Source organism: Misgurnus anguillicaudatus, chromosome 12 (genome assembly GCF_027580225.2).
Source record: "Misgurnus anguillicaudatus chromosome 12, ASM2758022v2, whole genome shotgun sequence".
Lineage (NCBI taxonomy): Eukaryota > Metazoa > Chordata > Actinopteri > Cypriniformes > Cobitidae > Misgurnus > Misgurnus anguillicaudatus.
The window spans coordinates 894,718-921,877 of NC_073348.2; the positions used below are offsets into that span (position 1 = coordinate 894,718).

The 27,160-nt window shown below is 43.7% G+C and overlaps 2 protein-coding genes and 2 long non-coding RNA genes across 6 annotated transcripts; 3 read left to right on the forward strand and 1 right to left on the reverse strand.

Annotated features, from left to right (window-relative positions):
• Positions 1–680: 680 nt before the first annotated feature.
• On the reverse strand, positions 681–5,664 carry LOC141368925 (uncharacterized). Of its 3 annotated transcripts, none has more exons than XR_012372326.1 (7): positions 5,599–5,659; positions 5,416–5,513; positions 5,252–5,326; positions 2,124–2,196; positions 1,776–1,875; positions 1,049–1,111; positions 681–930 (listed from the first exon to the last, which is right to left on the reverse strand). It is a non-coding gene; the product is annotated as an uncharacterized lncRNA (long non-coding RNA). The 3 variants fall into 3 exon arrangements; XR_012372327.1 differs by having other exon boundaries at positions 682–930; positions 5,428–5,513; positions 5,599–5,664; XR_012372325.1 differs by having other exon boundaries at positions 682–930; positions 5,431–5,513; positions 5,599–5,663.
• Positions 4,889–6,372, forward strand: LOC129446120 (uncharacterized). The gene is made up of 3 exons (XR_012372328.1): positions 4,889–5,338; positions 5,451–5,504; positions 5,827–6,372. It is a non-coding gene; the product is annotated as an uncharacterized lncRNA (long non-coding RNA).
• Positions 6,373–6,982: 610 nt separating this feature from the next.
• Positions 6,983–19,359, forward strand: LOC129447549 (uncharacterized). The gene is made up of 6 exons (XM_073874650.1): positions 6,983–7,455; positions 17,933–18,107; positions 18,197–18,492; positions 18,575–18,744; positions 18,826–19,098; positions 19,168–19,359. The coding sequence occupies exons 1-6, from the start codon at positions 7,311–7,313 to the stop codon at positions 19,357–19,359; spliced, it is 1,251 nt and encodes a 416-aa protein (XP_073730751.1). The 5' UTR covers positions 6,983–7,310.
• A 1,417-nt stretch (positions 19,360–20,776) lies between these two features.
• LOC129446118 (uncharacterized) lies at positions 20,777–22,164 on the forward strand. Its single transcript, XM_073873756.1, has 6 exons — positions 20,777–21,274; positions 21,364–21,481; positions 21,573–21,686; positions 21,772–21,867; positions 21,944–21,988; positions 22,069–22,164. The coding sequence occupies exons 1-6, from the start codon at positions 21,059–21,061 to the stop codon at positions 22,098–22,100; spliced, it is 621 nt and encodes a 206-aa protein (XP_073729857.1). The 5' UTR covers positions 20,777–21,058; the 3' UTR covers positions 22,101–22,164.
• Positions 22,165–27,160: the final 4,996 nt, after the last annotated feature.

A 27,160-nucleotide genomic window follows, 5' to 3' on the forward strand; every position in this document is an offset into this window, starting at 1 on the left:
ATGCTGCACACACGTTGAAAGGGTTTATGATAAAAGACACGCACGCGTGTGTGCGAGTAAAACACTTTAGTACTTTGTGTCACTATGAGTTCTCTTTAGAGGGACGCGATTCACGCAAATTCATAATGCACACGCATCGAATGTGATAAAAGACATGTGTTTGTTTGTGCGTTCGTTACACGTGCGTCGAAAGGGTGTGTGTGTGTGCGTGTGCGTGTGTGCATCCGCTGCTACACGCGTATCGAAAGGGTTTACGATAAAAGACACGTGTTGTGTGTGTTTTTGTCCGTGGGTTTACGATAAAAGACACACGTGTGTGTGTGTCAAAAGGGTTTATGATAAAATATGCGTGTGTAAGAAAGACACTGTGTCTTAAGACACTCACTTAACATTAAACTGATTACACATGAGATTAAATTGAAAGTTAGTTTGAACGAAAAACTGTTATCCAATAATAGCAGTGGGCGTTTACTTCCAAGTCGTCAATGCAGCCCGCCCATTAAAAACGGATCACTTCTCTAACCAGCCTCAAAACCAGGGTACAAAATAGCCTATTACTTATTGCTTTTGATGTTTTTGGATGTAAAAATCATGCAAACATCATGAGTAGACCTCAGACAACAGTCTAAAACAATAAAAACGCCAGAGGAAGGGCACCTTTAATATATTTCTGCTTTTGTTACTTATTCATGTATTTGAATTACATAATTCAAAATCAAATGTTAATAATTATATGGTTTCAACTTGTTGCAGCTTTACAAAAAATGTAGAATTTGTAGGAGCATGGACAACTGAGTAACAAAGTCATATTATGCAGATGGGTGCTCATGGTGGCCTCCAAATAAATACATGGACAGGCTGCTAAAGAGGGTCAGGATGATGGAGATGCAAGAGCCAAAGACAGCACGGACCAAACACCAGGCCAGAATTCTGCATAAGTCAGGTAAGCAGAATCAGTTACACTGTATAAAATCATTAATTAATAGACAGTACAATTAATAACACATCATTTTTCATAGCTGTAAAAAACAAAAGAATGAAACAGTACCTGCATTTTAGTTTCCAGCCTTTTTCACAAAGTTGCCGACAACTGGAAGAATGTCCCAAATTGCTGATAAAAGAAATTCAGTAAGTCCTTATAAAAGAGACAGTTTAAAAGGTAAAACGGCTTCATTTAACTTCAAAAATACCCCTAAATCCTTAAAGAACATGCCCACATTTTGGGAATTTAGCTTATTCAACGTATCCCCCAGAGTTAGATAAGTCCATACATACCTTTCTCAACCCTGTGCGTGCTATAACTCTGTCTGATGCAGCCCCCGCTAGCTTAGCTTAGCACAAAGACTGGAAGTGAATGGCTCCATCTAGCATACGGCTTCCAAACATGACAAAATAACGCAAACATTTTCCTATTATGTGTTGCGATTTGTATAGTTAAATTCACTACCAGTCTTTTGTTCTAAGCTAAGCTAGCGGGGGCTGCGTCAGACAGAGTTACAGCATGCACGGATATGAGAATGGTATGTATGGACTTATCTAACTCTGGGGGATACTGTGAATAAGCTAAATTCCCAAAATGTGGGCGTGTTCCTTTAAAAATCAGCACCCCTAGTTAATTTGCTAAAACCTAAGGCAGGTCCAAGCCTTAGTGTGTTTATTTGTAAATGTAAAAAATGCAGCTAACCAATCCCAGCTCCAGTGGGCAGGTTAAAGAGTATTTTTATATGAGACAGAAAACAGAAACACATTTTTAATGGCATTTAAAGACAACATACCACTTCATAAAACTACATTTTCTGTTTAATCCATAGATTGAGTAATTTTCACTCTAGAGACCCTGGGGTGACCACCAAGGACGAATGAAAAGTAAGTGACCTACAAAACAAAAAACATCAATATTTTACGACTGTTTCAAGATAAGTACTCTGCATATCTATAGCAATATGCAGATTCTTGAGTAAGAATTTCTCTTAGACAATATAGACTCAGATGGCTTCATGGTTGACCATATTTGTAGTTTAACAATTTCTATCATGTTAAAGTTCTCACACAAAAATTGCTAGTCTAAGAATTCTACAAGAAACCTTGTTCCCCACAAAGGCTTGATGGGTTGTGCAACTTACCTGCTTCCCTTTACAGCTCCAGGGAGTGTCTCTAAGGTAGATCCTAATGCAGATGGATGGAATGTTGATCCGCCTAACATGCAAGGTAAAAGAGTATTTGATAGCATAGTGGATAAACAAAATAGCTTTTTTTCATTTTCACAGCATTTTCAAAAACAACATAACACTTGCTATTACATTGTTATATATTACATGACAATGTCTAACTCTGATCCATACAAAACAGATTTTCTGTACCGAGAACTTTGGATGACCATCAAGACAGCAAGTTTTCAAAAATCTGACCTCAATTTTAGTAACCATTTAAGGATTGTCTTTCTTTTAGTTGATTTAAATAATACCCTAAAGTCCTCCGTTCATCTTCAGAAACACTGTTTAAGATATTTTAGATGTAGTCCGAGAGCTTGCTGACCCTCCATTAAAAATGTATGTACGATATACTGTTCATGTCCAGTTAGGTAATAAAAACATCATCAAAGTAGTTCATGTGACATCAGTGGGTCAGTTAGAATTTGTTGAAGCATCAAAAATACATTTAGGTCCAAAAATAATGACTTAATTCGGCATTGTCTTCTCTTTCAGGTCTGTTGTGAACCGTGTGCATGACACTGCTGCCGTACGACGCTGCTGGCGTGTTATCTGGTGCACCCAAGCTTTTTGTCATTTACAGTCTGAGGGAGACGCTGTAAACAAAATCTTTGCAAACAATCTTCGCAAACATTTCTGAGGATAACACGTCAGCAGTGCCACTGTGCACGGGTATTCGCAACAGACCCGGAAGAGAAGACAATGCTGAATAAATAGTTATTTTTGGACCAAAATGTATTAATGATGCTTCAACAAATTCTACTTTGATGATGTTTTAATTAACTTTCTGGAAATTAGACATTATACAGCACATACATTTTTTGGAGGGTCAGAAAGCTCTCGGACTAAATCTAAAACATCTTACCCTGTGTTCCGAAGTTGAACGGAGGTCTTACAGGTTTGGAACAACATGAGGGTGAGTCATTAATTACATTATTTTCATTTTTGCGTGAACTATCCCTTTAAGTGGAGAACACCACCGCTTTCCAAGATGTTAATATGTTTTTACCTTTGACGAATTGATACATACCCATCTTTTTTCAATGCGTGCACTTAATCTTTGTACAGGGTGTTGTGAATGTGTTAGCATTTAGCCTAGCCCCATTCATTCCTTAGGATCCAAACAGGGATGAATTTAGAAGCCACCCAACCCTTTCATGTTTTCCCTATTTAAAGACTGTTACATAAGTAGTTACACGAGTAAGTATGGTGGCACAAAATAAAACGTGGCAATTTTTTAAGCGGTTAAAAATGAGAACTATATTGTATGGCAAAAGAGCACTAAGTTTGCAGCACTTCAACCTCGGCGCTCAGTGGCATCATCACTCCTGATTACTCCACCTCTTGCTCAAACTCAAAAGAGGGGGAGTAGTCAGGAGTGATGATGTTACTGCACTCTGAGGAATGAATGGGGCTAGGCTTAATGCTAACACATTCACGACGCGCTGTACAAATATTAAGTGCATACATTGATAAAAGATAGGGATGTATTAATTTATATAAGTTCAGGTAAGAATATAGTAAAATATTGAAAAACTGTGGTGTTTTCCTTTAAAAGCAGCACCCCACTTTGTTTTATATTCGTTTGATTTTTTATTTAAACGTTCAAGTGTTCGTTCTAACAACGCGTTAAAACGAGTCAAAGCATTACTTTACAAAGTGCTCGGGAGCGGAAGTTGCGCTCTGTGACGTGGGTCGCGTCACCGTTGCTACGCTACGCAGCCACGCTACGCAGCCATGAACCGTGCGCTCCGTGTCGAGGATAACGGAATGCGTGATCGGATTTTAATGCCTTAACTGAACCTCGCGCCAATCATACCATTGTCACCATGCGATCAGTTAATCTGGTCGGGACTTTGTAGTATTTGTCCAGAGAAGATTTGTTACTTCCGGGTGGATATCATCTGTTACTCAGAGAAGAGCTGCGGTGGGCTTCGCCTCAAGTTACAGCATCTAATGGAGACACCGCATATGGAGGCAGAGCGGTAGATGTAATGCAACACATTTTAAACTACAGATAAGTGTCCAGGTTAAGAAAAGAGAAAAAATGAGGAGAAATGTACAGAAGATAAAGTATGTATACTGATATAATGAAGTATAATATGTTATTATGTAGCTTACTATTCAATTACACATAGAGCAGTATTATTTTTTTCCTGTCCAACTAGCTTATATAACATGGACTACCCATTCAAAAGTTTTAGGATCACTTTCACATATTAATATTTTCCCACATATAATAGAAAATTCATTACAACTGAAATAACAAAGACACAATGAAGTTAATACTATGACTGAAAACAATCTAAAATAAATCAAAACAGAAACAATTACTGGTGGTAATTTTTAATAATAGTTTATAAATGTATACAGGAATTAAATGTGTTAGTTTAGTGCAAGGTTATAATAGGTCTTAGTTAAGATAAGGTTAAGAGAAGATTTACTTAGGCTACTTTTATAAAATAATTTATATTAAAAAGATAAAACCATTGCTTATATATTTTCAAGTATTATTATACATTAAATAATAGAAATTAAAAACATGACATTTACAGAAATATTGTACTTTTTAACGTTAAATAGCTCTGCGGCCCTCCGATGAAATGTCTGTCTTAGAAATGGCCCCAAGCCAGTTTGAGTTTGAGACCCTTGGTTTAAGGCCTTATGCTGCTTTCACACCGCCAACAACCTAGTCACTGTGTGTCAGCCATTTCTTTTAATGAGTTTATCAGAAGGCGTTCCCAATTCTGGTTGTCCTAGTAAAAACTACAAACAAATGAGTAACAATCCTCTCAGTAAATGACAAAAGAGTGATGACATGAACTTCACTGCTTCACTCTCATTGGTAGTTGCTCCCAAAAGTCCTTCAGCAAGTTGAACTTTCCTCAACGTTGTGGCATAGCTGGACATGCCCACTTCCTGTTGTTGATGGTCACAGTTGCTCATGTTGCTGAATGGGGCAAAGCTTCCATTGGAATGAACGAGATTGTGTACAAGCAGCATACGTGTGTGTCTTTAAAAATATATCAAATGCAAATTACCTGATCTAACATTCCCAGCTACAGAGGGCATCCTTTATTCAGTCCCTAATGCAGATGGTTGGAGTGTTGATCCACCTAACATGAGGGGTAAAAGAGCGTGTCTTAGCATAATGAGAAAGAAAACAGAAACACATTATTAGTGGCATTTAAAGACATAGCTTAACACTTGTTTATACTACATTTTCTGTTCAATCCATAGAGCACTCGTTTTGAGTCCTGAGACCCTGGGGTGACCACCGTGAACAAATACAGAGTAAGTTACCTAAAAAAAAACAATAATAATATTTATTTATAAAAAGTTCTTATAAAAAAGCATCATCATTTACTCAGATGAAGTGTTACCTTACCAACATGTTCAAGGAAGGTGCAGGTCTGATGATCCATCCAACATAAAAAAAAACAGTAAATTTATACTTAGTTACATCTGTTGTAAAACAGACATATGCAGTTATAAGAATTTTACCTAAACTACACACCTATTTGATTCTTAAGTTTAAATAAATCAAAATGATGCATTTAATAGTAAAAGCATTTTAAAAGCTACACTCCTAATTCATTTATCTTTGCTATTGCAGCTGCAAAAAGGCAGTCTTGAGGTTCTAGGAGGAATGCAAATAAAGACTAACAGCCTGACTTCAGCGGTCCAGTCTCTTGTGGGAAGCAGGTGCTTGTTACCCCAAATACGGATGAAGAGTGACGAAGAGGATGATGACTTTTTTTCAAACATCTGCTGAAGATCTTGACAGGCTGGAGACAAAATTAACAGACTGAGGGTTTATACAAAGAATCTTACTCAGCCAATATTAAAGATAAGATATTTTTACAAAATGATTTTTCATTGTTTAGGATGATTTTATGTAGAAAGCAATACATCACAAAAAAGACTTTAGATGTGTTTTCATAGGCAGAGCATTACACACACACTAACCACAATTATAAACGCAACACTAACACAGATTTAGACAGATTTGTGTATAATATTTGAGAAAAATAGGCCTTTTGGGGACATAGAAAATATTTAAGTTCAGCTCATGAAATGAAAAATGGGGGCAAAAACTATTTTTAACAAGTGCAATACAAATATCAACCATAATACTGATCGTTTTAAAAAAAAGTAAGCCACTATATCTTAATCTTAGTCTTACACAAGACTCAGTTACATGAACGATCAAAATAAATTAACGTCAGACAGGTGGGCGAAATATCAATATTAAAGCATGAATAACTGTTATCAACCCAATTTCAAGGTATTATTTAAATGATCCCACACCAAACAGTTTATTATTTGAATGCATTATTACTACATACCTTAAGCATGTGTTCCACGCCTTTCTTCTTCTTGGCGTTGTGAGGTCAAGCGGATGTTGTTATGTAGAATCACGACCTTGACGTAAAGACGCACATCCGTAATTTATTTAACAATGACAACACTTTCGGGTAATTTTATCTTCTAGATCCTAATTAAAGCTATAAAGAAAGAACAGCCTTTCACGATTATTTCCTGGTAATTTTTTTAAATGTTTTTTTTTAGAATGGAGATTAATAAAGCTGAAGCGGAAAGGTTTTGATTATTTAAATATGTTATTTTTATATCTTGTTGTTTTCGCATACTGTCATGTAAAAAATATATTTAAAGATAAATGAATGAAAGTTTTCATTGTTTAATTTGAATAAATGTGTTTTATAACAGGGTGTCCGCGGGGTTTTAAAAAGTATTAAAAAGTGAAATCAAAATTGTCAAATTTAAGGCCATTAAAAGTGTTAAATTCGGCTTAGAGGTATTATTTTTTCCAAATTAGGTATTATTTTTTCAGACTATCAGGTGTCCTATTCTGATTGAAATTCTATCTGCGTTCGCGTTAGTTCGTTTAAATACGGGCTTTAGCATATCTGGGCACATAATCAAAGATCTTTCGTCTCTGGGATGTTATCAAAGCCTGGAGTGGAGCCAAATCACGTTCCTCTCTCCACTGTGAGCGTACTGAAATCACTACGCACCGGATCCACTCCGGGTTTTCTGACTGTATCCCGTTAAGCTGAGGTAAAACTTTCAGCTAGCATGGTCAAACTTATAAAGCAGGAAGGCTCCGATGTTTTGAAGATCGATAAAGGTGTAAAAGACCACTGGAGATTGACTTGGCTTAGCGAAATGATGAAGATTGGCAAGCCTTTCAGTTCGGGGGCTAAGAAACCCAAACAGCCAGGTAACTTGCGTGTCTCCGCACAGTATGACTACATTATTAGGGGTCCTGTATTTTGGGGGTAAATGATTTCTCACGTACGTGATCATCCGCGTCACGTTTTTTAATGCTATGCTGATCTAGCCGCTATGGGTATGTTGAACTCGTGGGTAAACTTCATGTGGCGCCACAAGAACCAAGAGGCAGGTGACATCCAAATCCCATCAGAGAGATTGACGAGGAATCATAAGAGGAGACTGCTTCCGAAATGCTCTCGCGGGACTTTGATGTCATCGACCTGTCGGTTCTTGCAGTTGCATTTGCGTGTGGTCACACAAACGTAACATTTGTCCATATATTTAAGCACCGCAGTTTAAAAACAAGTGATTTTAAGCCATTCAAACACATACAACAGTGCTAAATGCATCCGCTGTTTCTGTGTCAGAGGAGCACGCAAGCCGCGCATTCGTTTCTCATTGAGCTTGTGTTGTAAGTATTTTTGCCGCTTTATTGGCCTTAAATAACACATATGCCTCTAAAATCCCGTCTTTGCAAATATCCTCATATAAACAAACCATTTAGGTCTTAGGAGAAAGTAAACAGCAGAAACATTGCGCATAAAATAGCACATCAGCGCTGCCTCTATTGTAACATAATAATTTGTTGATAAAGGTACAGTCATTTAATTTCATTCAGTATGGTTACAGGCATCCTGTGCGATTTGTACACTACTTTAACTCGAGTTGCTCGTTCAGGGTTTATATTCATACATAACGTTTGTATAGCTGTGACTGTAAGATGTTGTGTGAACAGAACAGACACTGGATTAGTCGTTTATCGGTACTGAATAATATGATATGAAAAGTTGTATTTGTTCACATTAGTAAATGCAGTATGTAACATGAACAAACAATGAAAAATATAGAGTATATAAGCATTAATGAATTCTTGTTTATGTCATTACAGTAATTGATGGTAGTTCATGGTGCATTCACTAATGTTAACAGTTTCAACTTTGATTAAAAAAAATTAGTAAATGCTAAAATAAATACATTTACAATTAATAAATAATTAATAAAAGATTCATTAAAGGTGGTGATATTCATGTTTTCTTTTTATATAGTTATTTTATTTAGCCGTTTCGCCTTCGCATCTGAAATGCCCTGCAAGCTAAAGTTACCTATATATGCAACAGGAGACTTCAATATGGAATTTATGGCAAAAAATCTCCCCTTAAAATGTTATTGGTCTCGCCTACATAAAGTGTTAAAGGAATATGACTTGGCCTGAAAAACATTTCAGTCAGAAGAATTTTTTTTCACTTTAATCCATGTCTATTCTTTTTGTATGTTATATATGTCAAAATATGTGTAAATAATAGAAAGGTCACTGATTAACACTTGCAATTCAGTGTCGTGATGGTTTTAAAAAAATATTCTAAAGGTATTAAAAAAGGTATTAAAAAGTTGTAAATTTAACTTAAGGATTGCTGTATATACCCTGTATAAAATCAACAACTGCCTGTTTTAAGATCAATTGAAAATGCTGTTTTAATTACTTAATATCGATGACACAGCATGCATGTGTAGATGTGTGTAGAAATAATTTGCTGTAGTTTAGGGCAATTCAATTTGTTAATGAGGGATCTTGTAATCTTACAAACATCTGGGAAAGAGCGGCTTACCGTCTTTCTAAGCTCTTCTAAAGATCTGGGAAAGAGCTGCTCCGCATCTTTTAAAGCTCTTCTAAAGATCGGTGAAAGAGCGGCTTGCCGTTCTAACATCTTGTAAAGATCTGGGAAACGGCAGCTCGCCATCGTTCTAATAACATACATCTTGTAAAGATCTGCTGGGTGTCTTGCAAACAGCTGCGTCGGACGTCTCGGCGACGCCTTCCAGATGAGCAAACGTCCTAAATAATACGTCTTCCAGACGAAAAAGAAGACATCGCGCAGACATCTCCGTGACGTACGTGTGCTATCTGGGTGCAGTAATCTTACACACTTGACAACAAAATCCTGCGGTAAATACCACAGAAATATGAAATTAATACCACACAATCCCACAAGAATATTACATACTTTACAACAAAATCATGTGGTTAATACTACAGAATTATGAAATTAATATCACAAGATTACTGCAGGAATATAACAGACGTTACAACAAAATCCTTTGGTAAAGTGTCCCAAAAAACAACACAATACCTGTGGTAAATACTACTACAGAAATATGAAAGTAATAACACAAGAATATTACAGGAATACTGCAGGAATATTACAGACATTACAACAAAATCCTGTGGTAAAGTTACCCAAAGAACTACAAAACACTACACAATTACCACACCAGTTTTGTGTGGTACCTTTGATGTTTTATCACAGGATTACCACTGAACATTTTTCTAAGGCAGCTCTGTTGTGTATCAGTTTCTTAGTTTATACAAGTTCAGTTTTTGAATAGGATTTGTTTCCAAATAAACTGAAAATGTACCACTGACCTTCATTGCTATTTTGATTATATTGTTAACTTCTTAATAAACCACAAACAAACATGTATATTCCTTTTGTCCTCACATTCTTTGCTGTAGTTCCCTCTCACATTCCTGTTAAAAAACTCTAGACTACTAGATTCTGTTTAGAAAAGTCTTGTTAAAACATGTTTAGTATGGATTTTGTGGACTTATATCAGTGACTTAAAAATGTTGCTTTTTACATAAACATTATTCTCTCAAAAATACAAACATGTACATACATGTAGCTCATATAATATTGTAGCCCAGTTTGTGCTGAACGGAGTGTTAAATAAAAATTATTTATGCATAGTGCGGCCTCTTTCTTAGCTTATGTATTTAAATTAGCTTAATTTTAAACACATTGAGTGAAGCCTGCTCTTATCTTCAATTATTTAAAAAGGAAAAATTTATGGTGGATAATAAAAGCAATAGATTTTATTTACTTATTACCTAGTTAAATGTACAACATAAAAAGTCTCAGTGAAATGTATTCAACACCATTGCAAATTTTATATTTTGTTTCATACCAAGTGAAACATGATAACATAAAGAGTACAGTAATGAAGAAAGGCACATGAAGAAACTGTTTTTTTTTTAAAACTGAGCCAATCAGATTCAAACTGCAAAAGCAGTCAACTTTAGTGGTTTAAATGATTAAATTGCAAAAATTAGTGCAGATGCAGCCTGATGTTGGAAAGCTGAAAATGAGCCAGCAGCAGCACTGCTAGATGCTTGGATACTCTGTAAAATAGAGAAGAAAAATATTACTTCATGCCTTAAAGATGCATTTTAGACAACTAAAGAGAATAAAAAGAAGTGAAACTTACTGATAGTTTGTCTTTTTTGCGTGTTTCTTTGATTAAATATGATAACGTACATAGTCAAATAAATTATGTAACATATTTAAATGGTCATTACTGACACAGGGTTCCCGCGGGGTCTTAAAAAGTCTTAAAAAGTCTGAAATTTAGAAAGTTAAATTTAAGGCCATAAAAAGTCTTAAAAATGGCCAAATTTTCACCCTAGGTCAGTGGTCTTCACTATTTTTTTCATGAGAGCCACACTGATAGGTCAGGGTCAATAGGAGAGCCGCCTTTACCGCAAAGTATCAAAAGTTACATGCAGTCATAAATAGCATGTCTGCCTATCAATCCGTCAATCTGTTGCAATGCAATAAATACAAGGGCAAATCATTCTTTATCATTTACCAGTCTGAGACAATATGATTTCCCTTAATGACAAAAACAGGATTTTAATGCTAAGCATTCTTATAATATGCTTATGCAGTGCCCCCCAAACCACCAGGGGGCCACCTTTCTAGTAATTTCATGCGGCGCTGCACATAACAGTTGGCGAGTGACATCTGTGCCGCGAGAGCAATTCGAAAGCATAACAAGCAGTCTGATCTCACGGTACTTTGATGTCATATGACGATCGCTCTGTGCAAGGGAACCTAGTGGGTTGGTGTCAGTTTTGCCATTCATTTAGTCTGCCATTGTAACCATAATTGGGGCGAGGGATCGTACGCCTTTCATGTCAACCATGGACGCGTTAAACCGGTTACAGAATGGACACTTTTAAAATTTCAAAGACTTTACCTGCAAGGCTGATTTAACCAGGTAACGGACACCTCTAGGGGTGCCAATGAGTTGCGAGACCACCCCCCTCGACCCCCCCTCGACCCCCACTGACACGGATCCACTATTTGTCCATTTGCCCATTATTGGTCCGGATTTAGCGCCACACCCCTCCGGACCCCCGGACACGCCCCCCAGGACACGCCCCCACTGACACGGACCCACTATTTGTCGATTTGCCCATTATTGGTGCGGATTAACCCCTTGGACACTCCTGACCACCCCCCCGACCCCCCCATGACACGGACCCACTATTTGTCCATTTGCCCATTATTGGTGCGGATTAACCCCTTGGACACTCCTGACCACCCCCCCGACCCCCCCCCCCCCCATGACACGGACCCACTATTTGTCCATTTGCCCGTTATCGATGCGGATCGACCCCCTGACCCCTCCTGACCCCGACCCCCCCCATGACACGGACCCACTATTTGTCCATTTGCCCGTTATCGATGCGGATCGACCCCCTGACCCCTCCTGACCGCACCCCCGACCCCCCCCATGACACGGACCCACTATTTGTATATTTGCCCATTACGTGTTCGGAACGTCCACCCAGACCGACCCCCCGACCCCCCCCAGTGACACAGACCCATTATTTGTACATTTGCAAATTAAGTGTACGGAACGTCTCCCCCCACCCTGCCCGACCCCCCCGACGCCACGGACCCGTTATTCGTACGTTCGCAGGCTACTTTTTTGGGAAACGGTCCGAACCGCGAACGGACGTCACGGGCCCTGCTTACGTCCCCTCACGTGCCCTGTAGCGCAGAGTTCGACGCGAAAATGACGTCCCTGTCCGTTTTTGCTCAATTTGGATGCTACCTCTACCGGACCCCCCCTACCCCCTCCTCGTCCACCGGCCGAACGCTCCCCGGCCGTCCGTTTCGCGGTCCGACGCGTCTACGAAAATAACATTGGTTTAATGGAGAAGTGTCAGTGGCGTCACGCGGCCCCGTAAGGACGCACGGCTTCGAAACGCACGCGGTATCCCGGTGCCGACGGCCCGGCCGAAGAGTCCTGCAGTCTGCCCGCAGAGAACCCTTTGTGAGCCTACTTGCCAACCCTAACCCTAGGCGCTTTGCGATCGCACTAAGAGGCACGGCGAGGGAGCTGTGGGCAGGCCGTACGCCGAAGGCACGCGGGAACGGGAGACGTCGTGCGCGGGCCCTCCGCCGGACGGCACGCCGAATTTCGGGCGCCTAGGCCTTTTCCCGGCCTCGCGGGGGCACTGACAGTTTCCCGCTAAATTAGCGGGTTCGCGTATGGAGTCGGATCTGGTCCAAATTCGGCACGCGCGCGCTTGGGGGCCCCGCCGTACGGGCCCTCGAAGCGCAGACCCCTGGGACCTTCTGATAAAAAGCTAGCGAAACGGAGCTCTATTGGCAATTAACATGGGGTGGCTGTCTGGGCCATCAACAGGATCCTGATGAGTGATTTTGAGAACATTTGGACAACTTGGTCTTATTTTTGAGCTACGTTCTCCAAATTCGGATATGTCGATCGGGGGCCCCCCAGAGGTCATATGACACCGCGCGGGGTCACGAGGAGTGCGTACACAAACCCATTACGGAAAAACGCATTGGTTTAATGGAAAAGTGTCGCTACCCCCGCGCGGACCCCGAACGTCGCGCGGCCCCGATACGCCCGGCGTGACGTCCCGCCAGGGGGCCGGCCAGGGACGCCGAAGGACGCGGAAGGACGCGGCCGAGGACCTTTCGCGAGCACAGTTGCGAACCCTAAAACCCGGACTTTGCGCCTGTCCTGCGCGCACGCGGTGCGCCGTCGGAGCGCGGGTGTCGGATATGTCGGGCCAGAGCCTTCCGGCAGCACGTGCGCCGAATTCCGAGAGGCTACGACTTTTCCCGTCCTCGCGGGAGACCCGACAGTTTTCCACGATTCGGCCGTGGGTTCGTGCCGGAGTCGGATCGGGTCGAAACTCGGCACGCGCGCACGGCAGGGTCGCCGAAGACGGACACCGGAAGCGCGTACTCCTTGGACGTTCGGAAGAGGAGCCTTAGGGCCATTTCTCGAGCCGATGCCGGCTTTCGCGGCGGGATTACGCCGTCCCCGTAACTCCGATTCGACCGGGACGCGCGCGGGTCTCCTCGGCTGGACGGCCTCTCCGCGGGAAGCCGAGCGTCGCGGCCGAGACCCTTTCGCGTCACGACTCGCCTACCCTAGTTTTGAGGTTTTCGCCGGGGCGTAGCGCGCGCGCCTTAGACCGCCGGCGCGCGGGTTTCGGATATGTCGCGCGAGGGCTCTACGCCGACCCGCGCGTCGATTTCGGGGACTTTACGACTTTTCCCAGCCTCGCGGGAAAGGTGACGGTTTCCCGCTAACGACCGTCTGTTCGTGCCGGAGTCGGATCGAAATTCGGCACGCTGAATGTCGGAGGTCTCACGAGGCGTACCCCGGAAGCGCGGGCCGCTGCGACGTTCCTGAAAGAATAGATTAAAAAAAAGCAACGAAAACGCAAGGCCTGAGGCCTATGGAGATTATAATGGGGGAATTTCATGTTTTCGGACGGCGGACAAATGGATTTTTTTGTGCCACGACACCCGTCTTCGGATATGTCGTAGAGGGGCACTAGGTGAGCCAGGGCCCCGAATTTGGGGCACCTAGGCCCTTCCGGGGCCCATCGGTGAGGCTTCGAAAATCCTCATTTTTTCATGTTTTTAGTATGGGGTGCGAAAATTGGTCACCGGGGAACAAGTTTTCTAGGCGTTTCAGACGACGCTGATTCACCTGGTAAAATTTCTGTGTGAAGGATTTTTGAGTTTGGACTTGTGTTTTTTTGTGAAAAAGGGTGAAATAAAGCTCAATTTGGGGCTTTATTCTCGGCCGAGAAAGGTCGTAGAGACTCGAACGAGGGTTCGTTGGAAAGACCCGGACCAGGCCTTTACGAAGACCCCGAGGACGAGGGGGTAGCCTGATCAGGGGCGGAGCTACGGCCATTTGAAAATGAATAATGTGTGAAAAAGGCTAAATTTTGGGGCTTTATTTCTCCGCCCAGGAAGGTCCTAGAGACTCAAATGGAGACCTTTCCAACGAGCCCGAGGTCGAGGGCGTGCCACGTTCAGGGGCGGAGCTATGGCGATTTGAATTTAAAAGCTCATTTTTTATATCTCCGGAAGTGAAGGTCCTAGAGACTCGGGGGTGAGGGCGTTCTATAAGGTAACGGATATAGTTTTTGATTTTTGAAAAATTATGAAAAACGCTTGTTTTCAGAGCTCGTTTACTCGGCCTAGGAAGGTCGTAGAGACTCGGACTAGGCCTTTCCAAAGAGTCCAAGGTCGAGGGCGTGACTCTTTCCTGGGCGGAGCTAGGGCCAGTCGAATATTGAAAATAAGTGAAAAAAATCAAGTTTAGGGCTTTATTTCTCGGCCCAGGAAGGTCGTAGAGACTCGAGTGAGGGCTCGTTGGAAAGGCCCGGACTAGGCCTTTCCAAAGAGTCCAAGGAAATGGGCGTAACTCTTTCCTGGGCGGAGCTATGTGCTTTTGAAAAGACGTTTTGAAAACATTGGTTTTTCGGAAAGGGTGGGGGGCGTAGAGACTTGGGGGTGGGGGCTTGTCGGAGGGGGCGTCGAGGCCTTTCAAATGACACCACCCCCAAGTCTCTACGACACTCATTGGCCGAGATAGATTTTTTATTTTTTGGCTGAAATGTTCAAAAAAGGCTTTCTTGAAGATTGACCTCAATATCTTTTGTGTGTGAAAATGGGAAAAAAATGATGATTTTCAGGGCCCTATTTCTCGGCCCGAGAAGGTCACACTCGAGTGAGGGTTCGTTGGAAAGGTCCTGGGGAGACCTTTCGAAGGAGCCCAAGTTAGAGGGCGTGGCCCTCTAGGGGGCGGAGCTACGCGCATTTGAAAAAATGGGCAAATTTCGTATATATCCGGAAGGGAAGGTCCTAGAGACATAGGGGTGGGGGCGTTGGAAAGGTGGAGGAAAGTTCTTTCCAACGAGCCCAAGCTCGAGGGCGTGGCACTCTCTGGGGCGGAGATAGGGGCATTTGAAAATAAAACCTCATTCATATCTCCGGAAGGGTGGGTCCTAGAGACTTGGGTCCTTTTGAAGGGCTCGACGAGAGCTTTCGAACGACACCAGCCTCGAGTCTCTACGACGTTCCCTCGCCGAGATATAGTTTTAAAATGTTTGAAAAAGTACGAAAAAGGCTCATACTCGCGGCTCTATTTCTCGGCCCAGGAAGGTCGTAGACACTCGAGTGAGGACTCTTTGGAAAGGCCCGGACTAGCGCTTTCCAACAAGCCTAAGGTTGTGGGTGTAGCCTAATCAGGGGCGGAGCTGCTGTCATTTGAATATGTGTAAAAAAAAGCTTGGACTTAGTGTTTTTTAATTTTTTTTAAACATGTGAAATAGGCTAAAGTTTAGTGCTCTTTTTCTCAGCCGAACAAGGTCGGAGACAGTTGATCTCGGGTTCGTTGGAAAGCCCCGGACCAGGCCTTTCCGAAGAGCTCAGGGTCGAGGGTGTGACCCATTCAGGGGCGGAGCTAGGGGCATTTGAATACGAGGGAAAATCGTTATATTTTTGGAAGGGGAGGTCCTAGAGACTTGGGGGTCGGATCGTTTTGAAGGGGGCGACGACACCACGCCCACAAAACCACCCACACGTCTCTACGACATTTCTGTGCCGAAAAGTTTTTTTTTTTTTTTCTTAAATCGCATTATAGGGGGCCTTTAACAGGTCTGCCTCAATTGTTTTTGCCAGAGAAGGGGCTCAAAGTTGGGGCTCTTTTTCTCGGCCTGGGAAGGGCGTAGAGACTCGAACGAGGGACTAGGCCTTTCCAACGAACCCAAAGTCGAGGGCGTGGCTTTCTCGGGGGCGGAGCTAGCGGCATTTGAATGGTAGGATAAATGTGGTTTTATCTCCTGAACGCAGTGTCCTAGAGACTCGTGGCCGGTGTCGTTGAAAAGGTGAAAGAGAGACGTTTCGAACGAGCCTACCTTCGAGTCTGGCCGACGTTCGGGGACGGAGCTAGGGGCATTTGAATACGAGGACAAATTCGTTATATCTTTGGAAGGGAAGGTCCCAGAGACTCGGGGGTCGGATCGTTTTAAAGGGGGCGACGAGACCTTTCCGACGACACCGACCCCACCTCTCTACGACTTTCCTGGGCCGAGATAATTTTTTCTTTGGTTTTTCTTTAATTGTTTCCAAAGGGCTCCATCCCAGGAGACGTCTCTACGACATTCCTGGGCCGATATAGTATTTTTGTGTTTTTACTTAAATAGTTTCCAAGGGGCTGCACCCCAGGAGAGTCTAAGTCGAGTCGGGCAGCTCGTGACATCCAGGGTCTGAAATAGCAGGAAAAGTGAAACAATTGACTTTCGGGTCTAAAAAGTCAAATATACACGAAAGTCAATCCGTTTCACTTTTCTATCTAAAAAAGGCGGAGAATAGATAGAAAAGTGAAATACGGGAGGTTCCGATCTATACCGATGAGCCAGTGCTCCGCCCCCTTTGCAAGGAGTATATAAGCTTAGAGCTCAAGTGACCTCCCCATTCTTCTATTTCTTCATGCTCAATCATCTTGTGAAAATTTTTCAAAATGTCCATTGTGCGGTCGTGACTATGCTCAATTAAGCCAGCATCTGAAGGTGTTACACCGGGTGGTCAATCTGGAGGAGAGATGCCTCCTTCTGGCGCTAGAGTCCGGCCGGGTCAACGTCCGTCAGGGACGTTGCCCCGTGCCGGGATGCCAGAAGGAGGTGTCGAGAATGGATAGGCACCTCTTCTCCCACTCCGAGCTCTCGGCAAAGGCACGCCGGGTCGCCTTTGCCGAGAGCAAACGGCAGAAGATATTGTCGGAGTTGGCGACACTGAGAGCCACGAACCCGGCGGTGCCGATGGTGTCTTCCCTCGACCTGCGGGGGGAAGGAGAGGCTCCGAGGCCTGTGCGCGGGCTCGCGACAGGTTGAGGGCGACCAACGCCGACCTGAACGAACAGGTCGACGCCCTCACGTCTTCCTTGGCCGAGCTCACGAGGCGATATAAAAAACTTCTTCGTCGGCAGACGGCGAGGCCGGCTCAGGAAGTCCGGAGGGTGACGGGCAAGCTCCTCGGCGGTCTGGAGGCTCCGGTGTCTCCGGACCGGGAGGAGGCACCACCAGAGGCCACCGGAGACTCTCCTCCGGAGGTGGAAGCTGGTCCCGTCACGCCACCCCCGCTGCCTGAGGAGGAGGCGGAAGAGTCGAGCGGCCCTCAGTTTCCGGACCACGTGGTCGCCCTTAGTGAGTAGCGGTCTTTATTCCCAGCGACCTCCTACTGTCGATAGTCTATAATGCTAATGTTTATCTCCCTCTCTTTCTCTCTCTCTCTCTCTAGACGAGCTCCTGGCGGAGTTCAGGAGGCATCACGAGGGGCCGGAACCCAGCCGGAAGCTGAGGGACAACGTGACAAGCAAAATCTTCCGCATCAGGGCCTTCGTGGCCTACGTGGCGGAGGGGAAGAGCAGGCTGGCCACGTTGCGGTTCATGGACGACCCTGAGAGGATGAGGACGTAAGTTTCGGTCCTTGTTGTCTTTCTGCTGTCGTTTTGACGCCGGCGGGGCGCTATTAACTCTCGTTTCTCTTTGTGTGTGTCCGCAGGTGGGTGACAAATCTCAGGGCGTCCAAAATGACCGAGACCACCTTGAACCACTACCTGAACAACGTGGCCCAGTTCCTCGATTACATCCATGAGACCCCTCCGCCGACCTCCCGCCTGTCCAAGAAATCCATGCTGGGGATCAGGCGGGAGGTCAGGGCCCTGCTGAAGGGCCTCCGTAGAGGTGTTGTCATGCACCAAATTGGGGTGAAGCAGGCCAAAGAGGGCCGCGTCATCCCCAAGGCGGTGCTCCGTCAATGCCTCTCGGAGGCCAAGAAACGCATACCGGAGGTCCTGGGTAGGTCGAAGTTGCTGTCGGTTTTGCCATTGTGTCCGGTTTCGTGTCTCTGTTTTACTCAGGTGTGCTCTTGTATCCACAGACCAGCTCGAGAACGACCTCCAGCAAAAGACTCAGTTCTCGTTCTATGGCTACTTGACGGCCTACTACGCCTCCATTTACGGGCACCGGCTGGGGGTTTTCCAGAACCTCACCATCCGGGAGGTGGAGGGGGCCGTCAAGTCGCCTAGCACGGGGGACTACCTCATAAACGTAAGCGTTTTACCCCAAGCGTAGATCGGAAATCGTCGCGCCCGGCACGACCTAACTCTCTCTCTCTTTTCTCTCTCGCAGATCTCTCTACACAAGACGAACCGGGCGTTCGGCCCGGCGCAGCTGTCCCTGACCGCCGAGGAGTACGGATGGTTTCGGCGGTTCCTGGCGCTGCGCGACCGGCTGGTCGGCGGGCCGGACGCCCGCTTGTTCTTTTACACATCGACACCCAACCCCTGTAAGAACTTGAATAACTACTTTCAGGGGGCTTGGGTGTCGATGGGCCTGCCGGGGAAACCCACGTTCATGGACGTGAGGACCTCCAGGACTTACCCACGTAAGCGCCGGACACACGTGATATCGTTGGATTTCGTTTGTACGTACGCTCGCGACTGACCCCTTGTGTTCTTCTCTCTTTCGCAGGCCCGTAACACCCACTCGAAGGCCGACCGGGAGAAAGTGTCGAAGTTCATGTGCCACGACACCTCCACGGCCGACAGGTTCTATGCTATGAACCTGAACGTCAAGCAGGCCGTGGAGCACCGTCGGCTCTTCCAGGGGGCGTTGGTGGGGGAGGAGGTCTCGCCAGCGAATCCGGCCGCCGAGGTAGAATAAAAGTAGAATAGAATGTTCAAATGTTGTTCAAATGTTCTGTGTTTGCGTGTCATTTAAATGTGTTCATTGTGTTGTGTGTTTTTTTTATAAATAAATGTTCTTCTGATAAATGACTGACTTGTCTTCATTTCTGGTTTTGACAACAATAAATTCCAAGTAATCAAACAACACTTAAGTAAAATAGCTTTATTCGAATACCAGCATTTTTTATTAATTAATACAATCGTTAGCAAAGAGAATCCAAAGGAATTAACAAATAATAACTAACATGAAACAATTATTAAACAATTTATTAAAACAATTTATTAAAAACACTTAAAACAAATAGATAAAACTTAAACATTAATCTCTAGCGAAAGGGAATCATCGTTTGGCCAAAGGAAAATAAATAAGGTCAAAATATTGGATAGAATAAAGTTAAAACAGAGCGAAACTGAAAACCGGAAGTGAACGGCCCTAGAAATTAATAAACTATAAACGTAACTTAAAACGTGATCGAAACAGCGTAAGGTAACGAGAAACTAGATGAAATAAGGTCAAAATAGAATTAAATAATTATTATTACGTTTATAAACACGTAAACTCAAACCCGGAAGTAACCGCCGCCGAGTAAATAATTAATGATAAACGTAACTTAAATTATGATCTAAACGTCGTAACGTCACGAGAAACTAAACGGAATAAGGTCAAAATTAAATAAAAAAATTATTACATCGTTTATAAATATGTAAACACAAACCAGGAAGTGAACAGCGCCTGTGAACAATTAATTTCAACACAAAGACAACTTAATGAAACGTAACGTTGATCTCGAATGATGTAAATTAACTTTATTAGTTTGAGAAAAACAAGTAAAAATAAAACAACGACTTCAAAAGGTAAACGAATCCCATTGGCTACTGTACTCTCTACGTAGGACTTGACGGGAATTTCGGAAATCCCTATATATATATTGATTACAGCTGATTAATGACGCATATATCAACAGATGATCGATTTAATGAGTAAGTTTAATTATGTTTTGATTTGACGATTTGAAACTTTTAACAAGTGATTGTGTCAATTGATTTTTTTTTTATTGGATATGTGCAAAGTTGTAATACGAGAGCCGACATGTCTCGTTAATGCGTAGATAGTGATTTATTAAGTAATTATCTGTTTAACGTCACGTAAAGTCACAGTTTTTAATACCAGGGCCTACCTATTGCATTAAACATGAGTTGATTGATTGATTTAACCTCTGACCTATGCTCGTCTTATGGAAAAAACAGTAATTTCTTGGTGCCCGTTGCATTATGCACACGTTTAGCTCTATCAATGTCACTTTACATTAAAGTTTACTGTCTGAGACTCGTGTTTACATTGTTTTAATGCAAAAAGCAGGCCTTGTAGTGCTACTGTAAACTCTGACCTGTGCTTTTCTCATCAATATGCTGTTATATCTTAGAGCTAAACGTGTGCATAATGCAACGGGCACCATCAATGTCACTTTACATTAAAGTTTACTGTCTGAGACTCGTGTTTACATTGTTTTAATGCAACAAGCAGGCCTTGTAGTGCTACTGTAACCTCTGACCTGTGCTTTTCTCATCAATATGCTGTAATATCTCGGTGCCTGTTGCATTACGCACACGTTTGGCTCTATTAAAGTCTGTTATTTGTTATTCATGTCCTCTTTCTTGTGTGTCGTTTCAGAAACATGGCTCCTGTGAAGTGCCCCTTTTGCCGCAAACCCCGGGCCAACATGAGGCAACACCTCCGGGTATCCCATGGCATCCTTAACCTCAGGGAAAGGCACCTTTGGGTCAGCTTTTCCCTGAGGAAGGTCACGGAGCCTTTCCGGCCGTGCCCGTTGTGTGGCCGGTCGGTCAAATACATCCGGCCACACTTCGCAAACTCCCACAAGGATCTGTCGGTGAGTGTCGACCGTTAAACTTTCTTTGTCAACATGTCGATAGCTAGTAAATCTCTACGAACCGGTTTTAAACACGTTTCGTCTCCTAGGACAAGGAGCTCAAGAGGACTGTCCGGCATTTCCAGTGGGAGATCACCATGGAGAGGCTCCGTGAGCTTGAGGCCAGCAACCCGGAGGTGCCTCTCGTCACACTTGATGAACCCTCTGGTAGGTGTACTATGTCTGAACTTTGCTCCGTTGTCTTTCAAGACACAGCAAGTTAAGCTAATCAACTATATACATTTATGTGTCGTTTCAGACGATCCTGACACGCAGAATGAGGTCTGCCCGCCGGTCTGCCCGCCGGTCTGCCCGCCCGTCATTCCTGCGAGCAGCGACCCTCACACTGGCTTCTCCTTTGATGCCTTTCTAAGTAGGTCTCAATTCATCGCCCCGAATGGCCTTTTGCCTTTCCTTCTGATACGGAAATCAAATGTTTGTTTTTTATTTCATTACAGTGACCATTGGAGATGGGGTCGAGGCCAGTGTGGGGGTCAATGAAGTGGAGCCATTTGAAATGGACATAGTGTCCATGAGTTTCATGGAGATGCTTGGTAGGTCTTAAATCTGCTAGCGATTCTGCATTATCTCGCTCGGACAGCAAGAATGATTGAATGATTTGTTTTACAGAGGACAATTCCATGGATCCTCTCCAGTGGGGGGATACGCTCCTAGGTATGTATCATGCTGTGCCTTTAATTATGTTACCGTTAAAGGAAATCATTTAATTAATTTGAATCTTTCTTTCATTTCAGGGCCGCAGTACCCCTCACTGGAGGATATTTAAAAAGTTTTAATTGTTTAAAGTGTTTATTAATGTATGTTCAATAAAGTTTTTATATGTGTTTTAATCATGTGTTTGGTTGTTCCTTTATATTTTTAATTGCATGGTAAATAACATGCAATATCATTGTCACTGAGAACTGGTACGTTTTTAATTGCATGGTAAATAACATGCAATAACACTGTTTAACAACTGAGAACTGGTACGTATTCAATTGCATGGTAAATAACGTGCAATTTCACTGTTTAACAACGTAAACGGATGCATTTCTGAACTGGTTTTTTGTTTTGTTTTTTGGAGCCGGTGTCGTTGAAAAGGTGAAAGAGAGACGTTTCGAACGAGCCTACCTTCGAGTCTGGCCGACGTTCGGGGACGGAGCTAGGGGCATTTGAATACGAGGACAAATTCGTTATATCTTTGGAAGGGAAGGTCCCAGAGACTCGGGGGTCGGATCGTTTTAAAGGGGGCGACGAGACCTTTCCGACGACACCGACCCCACCTCTCTACGACTTTCCTGGGCCGAGATAATTTTTTCTTTGGTTTTTCTTTAATTGTTTCCAAAGGGCTCCATCCCAGGAGACGTCTCTACGACATTCCTGGGCCGATATAGTATTTTTGTGTTTTTACTTAAATAGTTTCCAAGGGGCTGCACCCCAGGAGAGTCTAAGTCGAGTCGGGCAGCTCGTGACATCCAGGGTCTGAAATAGCAGGAAAAGTGAAACAATTGACTTTCGGGTCTAAAAAGTCAAATATACACGAAAGTCAATCCGTTTCACTTTTCTATCTAAAAAAGGCGGAGAATAGATAGAAAAGTGAAATACGGGAGGTTCCGATCTATACCGATGAGCCAGTGCTCCGCCCCCTTTGCAAGGAGTATATAAGCTTAGAGCTCAAGTGACCTCCCCATTCTTCTATTTCTTCATGCTCAATCATCTTGTGAAAATTTTTCAAAATGTCCATTGTGCGGTCGTGACTATGCTCAATTAAGCCAGCATCTGAAGGTGTTACACCGGGTGGTCAATCTGGAGGAGAGATGCCTCCTTCTGGCGCTAGAGTCCGGCCGGGTCAACGTCCGTCAGGGACGTTGCCCCGTGCCGGGATGCCAGAAGGAGGTGTCGAGAATGGATAGGCACCTCTTCTCCCACTCCGAGCTCTCGGCAAAGGCACGCCGGGTCGCCTTTGCCGAGAGCAAACGGCAGAAGATATTGTCGGAGTTGGCGACACTGAGAGCCACGAACCCGGCGGTGCCGATGGTGTCTTCCCTCGACCTGCGGGGGGAAGGAGAGCAGGCCGGGGAAGGCACCTCGGCCGCCGCCGAGGAAGACGCGGAGCCGCAGGACTGCGGCTCCGAGGCCTGTGCGCGGGCTCGCGACAGGTTGAGGGCGACCAACGCCGACCTGAACGAACAGGTCGACGCCCTCACGTCTTCCTTGGCCGAGCTCACGAGGCGATATAAAAAACTTCTTCGTCGGCAGACGGCGAGGCCGGCTCAGGAAGTCCGGAGGGTGACGGGCAAGCTCCTCGGCGCTCTGGAGGCTCCGGTGTCTCCGGACCGGGAGGAGGCACCACCAGAGGCCACCGGAGACTCTCCTCCGGAGGTGGAAGCCGTCAAGTCGCCTAGCACGGGGGACTACCTCATAAACGTAAGCGTTTTACCCCAAGCGTAGATCGGAAATCGTCGCGCCCGGCACGACCTAACTCTCTCTCTCTTTTCTCTCTCGCAGATCTCTCTACACAAGACGAACCGGGCGTTCGGCCCGGCGCAGCTGTCCCTGACCGCCGAGGAGTACGGATGGTTTCGGCGGTTCCTGGCGCTGCGCGACCGGCTGGTCGGCGGGCCGGACGCCCGCTTGTTCTTTTACACATCGACACCCAACCCCTGTAAGAACTTGAATAACTACTTTCAGGGGGCTTGGGTGTCGATGGGCCTGCCGGGGAAACCCACGTTCATGGACGTGAGGACCTCCAGGACTTACCCACGTAAGCGCCGGACACACGTGATATCGTTGGATTTCGTTTGTACGTACGCTCGCGACTGACCCCTTGTGTTCTTCTCTCTTTCGCAGGCCCGTAACACCCACTCAAAGGCCGACCGGGAGAAAGTGTCGAAGTTCATGTGCCACGACACCTCCACGGCCGACAGGTTCTATGCTATGAACCTGAACGTCAAGCAGGCACCGTCGGCTCTTCCAGGGGGCGTTGGTGGGGGAGGAGGTCTCGCCAGCGAATCCGGCCGCCGAGGTAGAATAAAAGTAGAATAGAATGTTCAAATGTTGTTCAAATGTTCTGTGTTTGCGTGTCATTTAAATGTGTTCATTGTGTTGTGTGTTTTTTTTATAAATAAATGTTCTTCTGATAAATGACTGACTTGTCTTCATTTCTGGTTTTGACAACAATAAATTCCAAGTAATCAAACAACACTTAAGTAAAATAGCTTTATTCGAATACCAGCATTTTTTATTAATTAATACAATCGTTAGCAAAGAGAATCCAAAGGAATTAACAAATAATAACTAACATGAAACAATTATTAAACAATTTATTAAAACAATTTATTAAAAACACTTAAAACAAATAGATAAAACTTAAACATTAATCTCTAGCGAAAGGGAATCATCGTTTGGCCAAAGGAAAATAAATAAGGTCAAAATATTGGATAGAATAAAGTTAAAACAGAGCGAAACTGAAAACCGGAAGTGAACGGCCCTAGAAATTAATAAACTATAAACGTAACTTAAAACGTGATCGAAACAGCGTAAGGTAACGAGAAACTAGATGAAATAAGGTCAAAATAGAATTAAATAATTATTATTACGTTTATAAACACGTAAACTCAAACCCGGAAGTAACCGCCACCGAGTAAATAATTAATGATAAACGTAACTTAAATTATGATCTAAACGTCGTAACGTCACGAGAAACTAAACGGAATAAGGTCAAAATTAAATAAAAAAATTATTACATCGTTTATAAATATGTAAACACAAACCAGGAAGTGAACAGCGCCTATGAACAATTAATTTCAACACAAAGACAACTTAATGAAACGTAACGTTGATCTCGAATGATGTAAATTAACTTTATTAGTTTGAGAAAAACAAGTAAAAATAAAACAACGACTTCAAAAGGTAAACGAATCCCATTGGCTACTGTACTCTCTACGTAGGACTTGACGGGAATTTCGGAAATCCCTATATATATATTGATTACAGCTGATTAATGACGCATATATCAACAGATGATCGATTTAATGAGTAAGTTTAATTATGTTTTGATTTGACGATTTGAAACTTTTAACAAGTGATTGTGTCAATTGATTTTTTTTTTATTGGATATGTGCAAAGTTGTAATACGAGAGCCGACATGTCTCGTTAATGCGTAGATAGTGATTTATTAAGTAATTATCTGTTTAACGTCACGTAAAGTCACAGTTTTTAATACCAGGGCCTACCTATTGCATTAAACATGAGTTGATTGATTGATTTAACCTCTGACCTATGCTCGTCTTATGGAAAAAACAGTAATTTCTTGGTGCCCGTTGCATTATGCACACGTTTAGCTCTATCAATGTCACTTTACATTAAAGTTTACTGTCTGAGACTCGTGTTTACATTGTTTTAATGCAAAAAGCAGGCCTTGTAGTGCTACTGTAAACTCTGACCTGTGCTTTTCTCATCAATATGCTGTTATATCTTAGAGCTAAACGTGTGCATAATGCAACGGGCACCATCAATGTCACTTTACATTAAAGTTTACTGTCTGAGACTCGTGTTTACATTGTTTTAATGCAACAAGCAGGCCTTGTAGTGCTACTGTAACCTCTGACCTGTGCTTTTCTCATCAATATGCTGTAATATCTCGGTGCCTGTTGCATTACGCACACGTTTGGCTCTATTAAAGTCTGTTATTTGTTATTCATGTCCTCTTTCTTGTGTGTCGTTTCAGAAACATGGCTCCTGTGAAGTGCCCCTTTTGCCGCAAACCCCGGGCCAACATGAGGCAACACCTCCGGGTATCCCATGGCCTCCTTAACCTCAGGGAAAGGCACCTTTGGGTCAGCTTTTCCCTGAGGAAGGTCACGGAGCCTTTCCGGCCGTGCCCGTTGTGTGGCCGGTCGGTCAAATACATCCGGCCACACTTCGCAAACTCCCACAAGGATCTGTCGGTGAGTGTCGACCGTTAAACTTTCTTTGTCAACATGTCGATAGCTAGTAAATCTCTACGAACCGGTTTTAAACACGTTTCGTCTCCTAGGACAAGGAGCTCAAGAGGACTGTCCGGCATTTCCAGTGGGAGATCACCATGGAGAGGCTCCGTGAGCTTGAGGCCAGCAACCCGGAGGTGCCTCTCGTCACACTTGATGAACCCTCTGGTAGGTGTACTATGTCTGAACTTTGCTCCGTTGTCTTTCAAGACACAGCAAGTTAAGCTAATCAACTATATACATTTATGTGTCGTTTCAGACGATCCTGACACGCAGAATGAGGTCTGCCCGCCGGTCTGCCCGCCGGTCTGCCCGCCCGTCATTCCTGCGAGCAGCGACCCTCACACTGGCTTCTCCTTTGATGCCTTTCTAAGTAGGTCTCAATTCATCGCCCCGAATGGCCTTTTGCCTTTCCTTCTGATACGGAAATCAAATGTTTGTTTTTTATTTCATTACAGTGACCATTGGAGATGGGGTCGAGGCCAGTGTGGGGGTCAATGAAGTGGAGCCATTTGAAATGGACATAGTGTCCATGAGTTTCATGGAGATGCTTGGTAGGTCTTAAATCTGCTAGCGATTCTGCATTATCTCGCTCGGACAGCAAGAATGATTGAATGATTTGTTTTACAGAGGACAATTCCATGGATCCTCTCCAGTGGGGGGATACGCTCCTAGGTATGTATCATGCTGTGCCTTTAATTATGTTACCGTTAAAGGAAATCATTTAATTAATTTGAATCTTTCTTTCATTTCAGGGCCGCAGTACCCCTCACTGGAGGATATTTAAAAAGTTTTAATTGTTTAAAGTGTTTATTAATGTATGTTCAATAAAGTTTTTATATGTGTTTTAATCATGTGT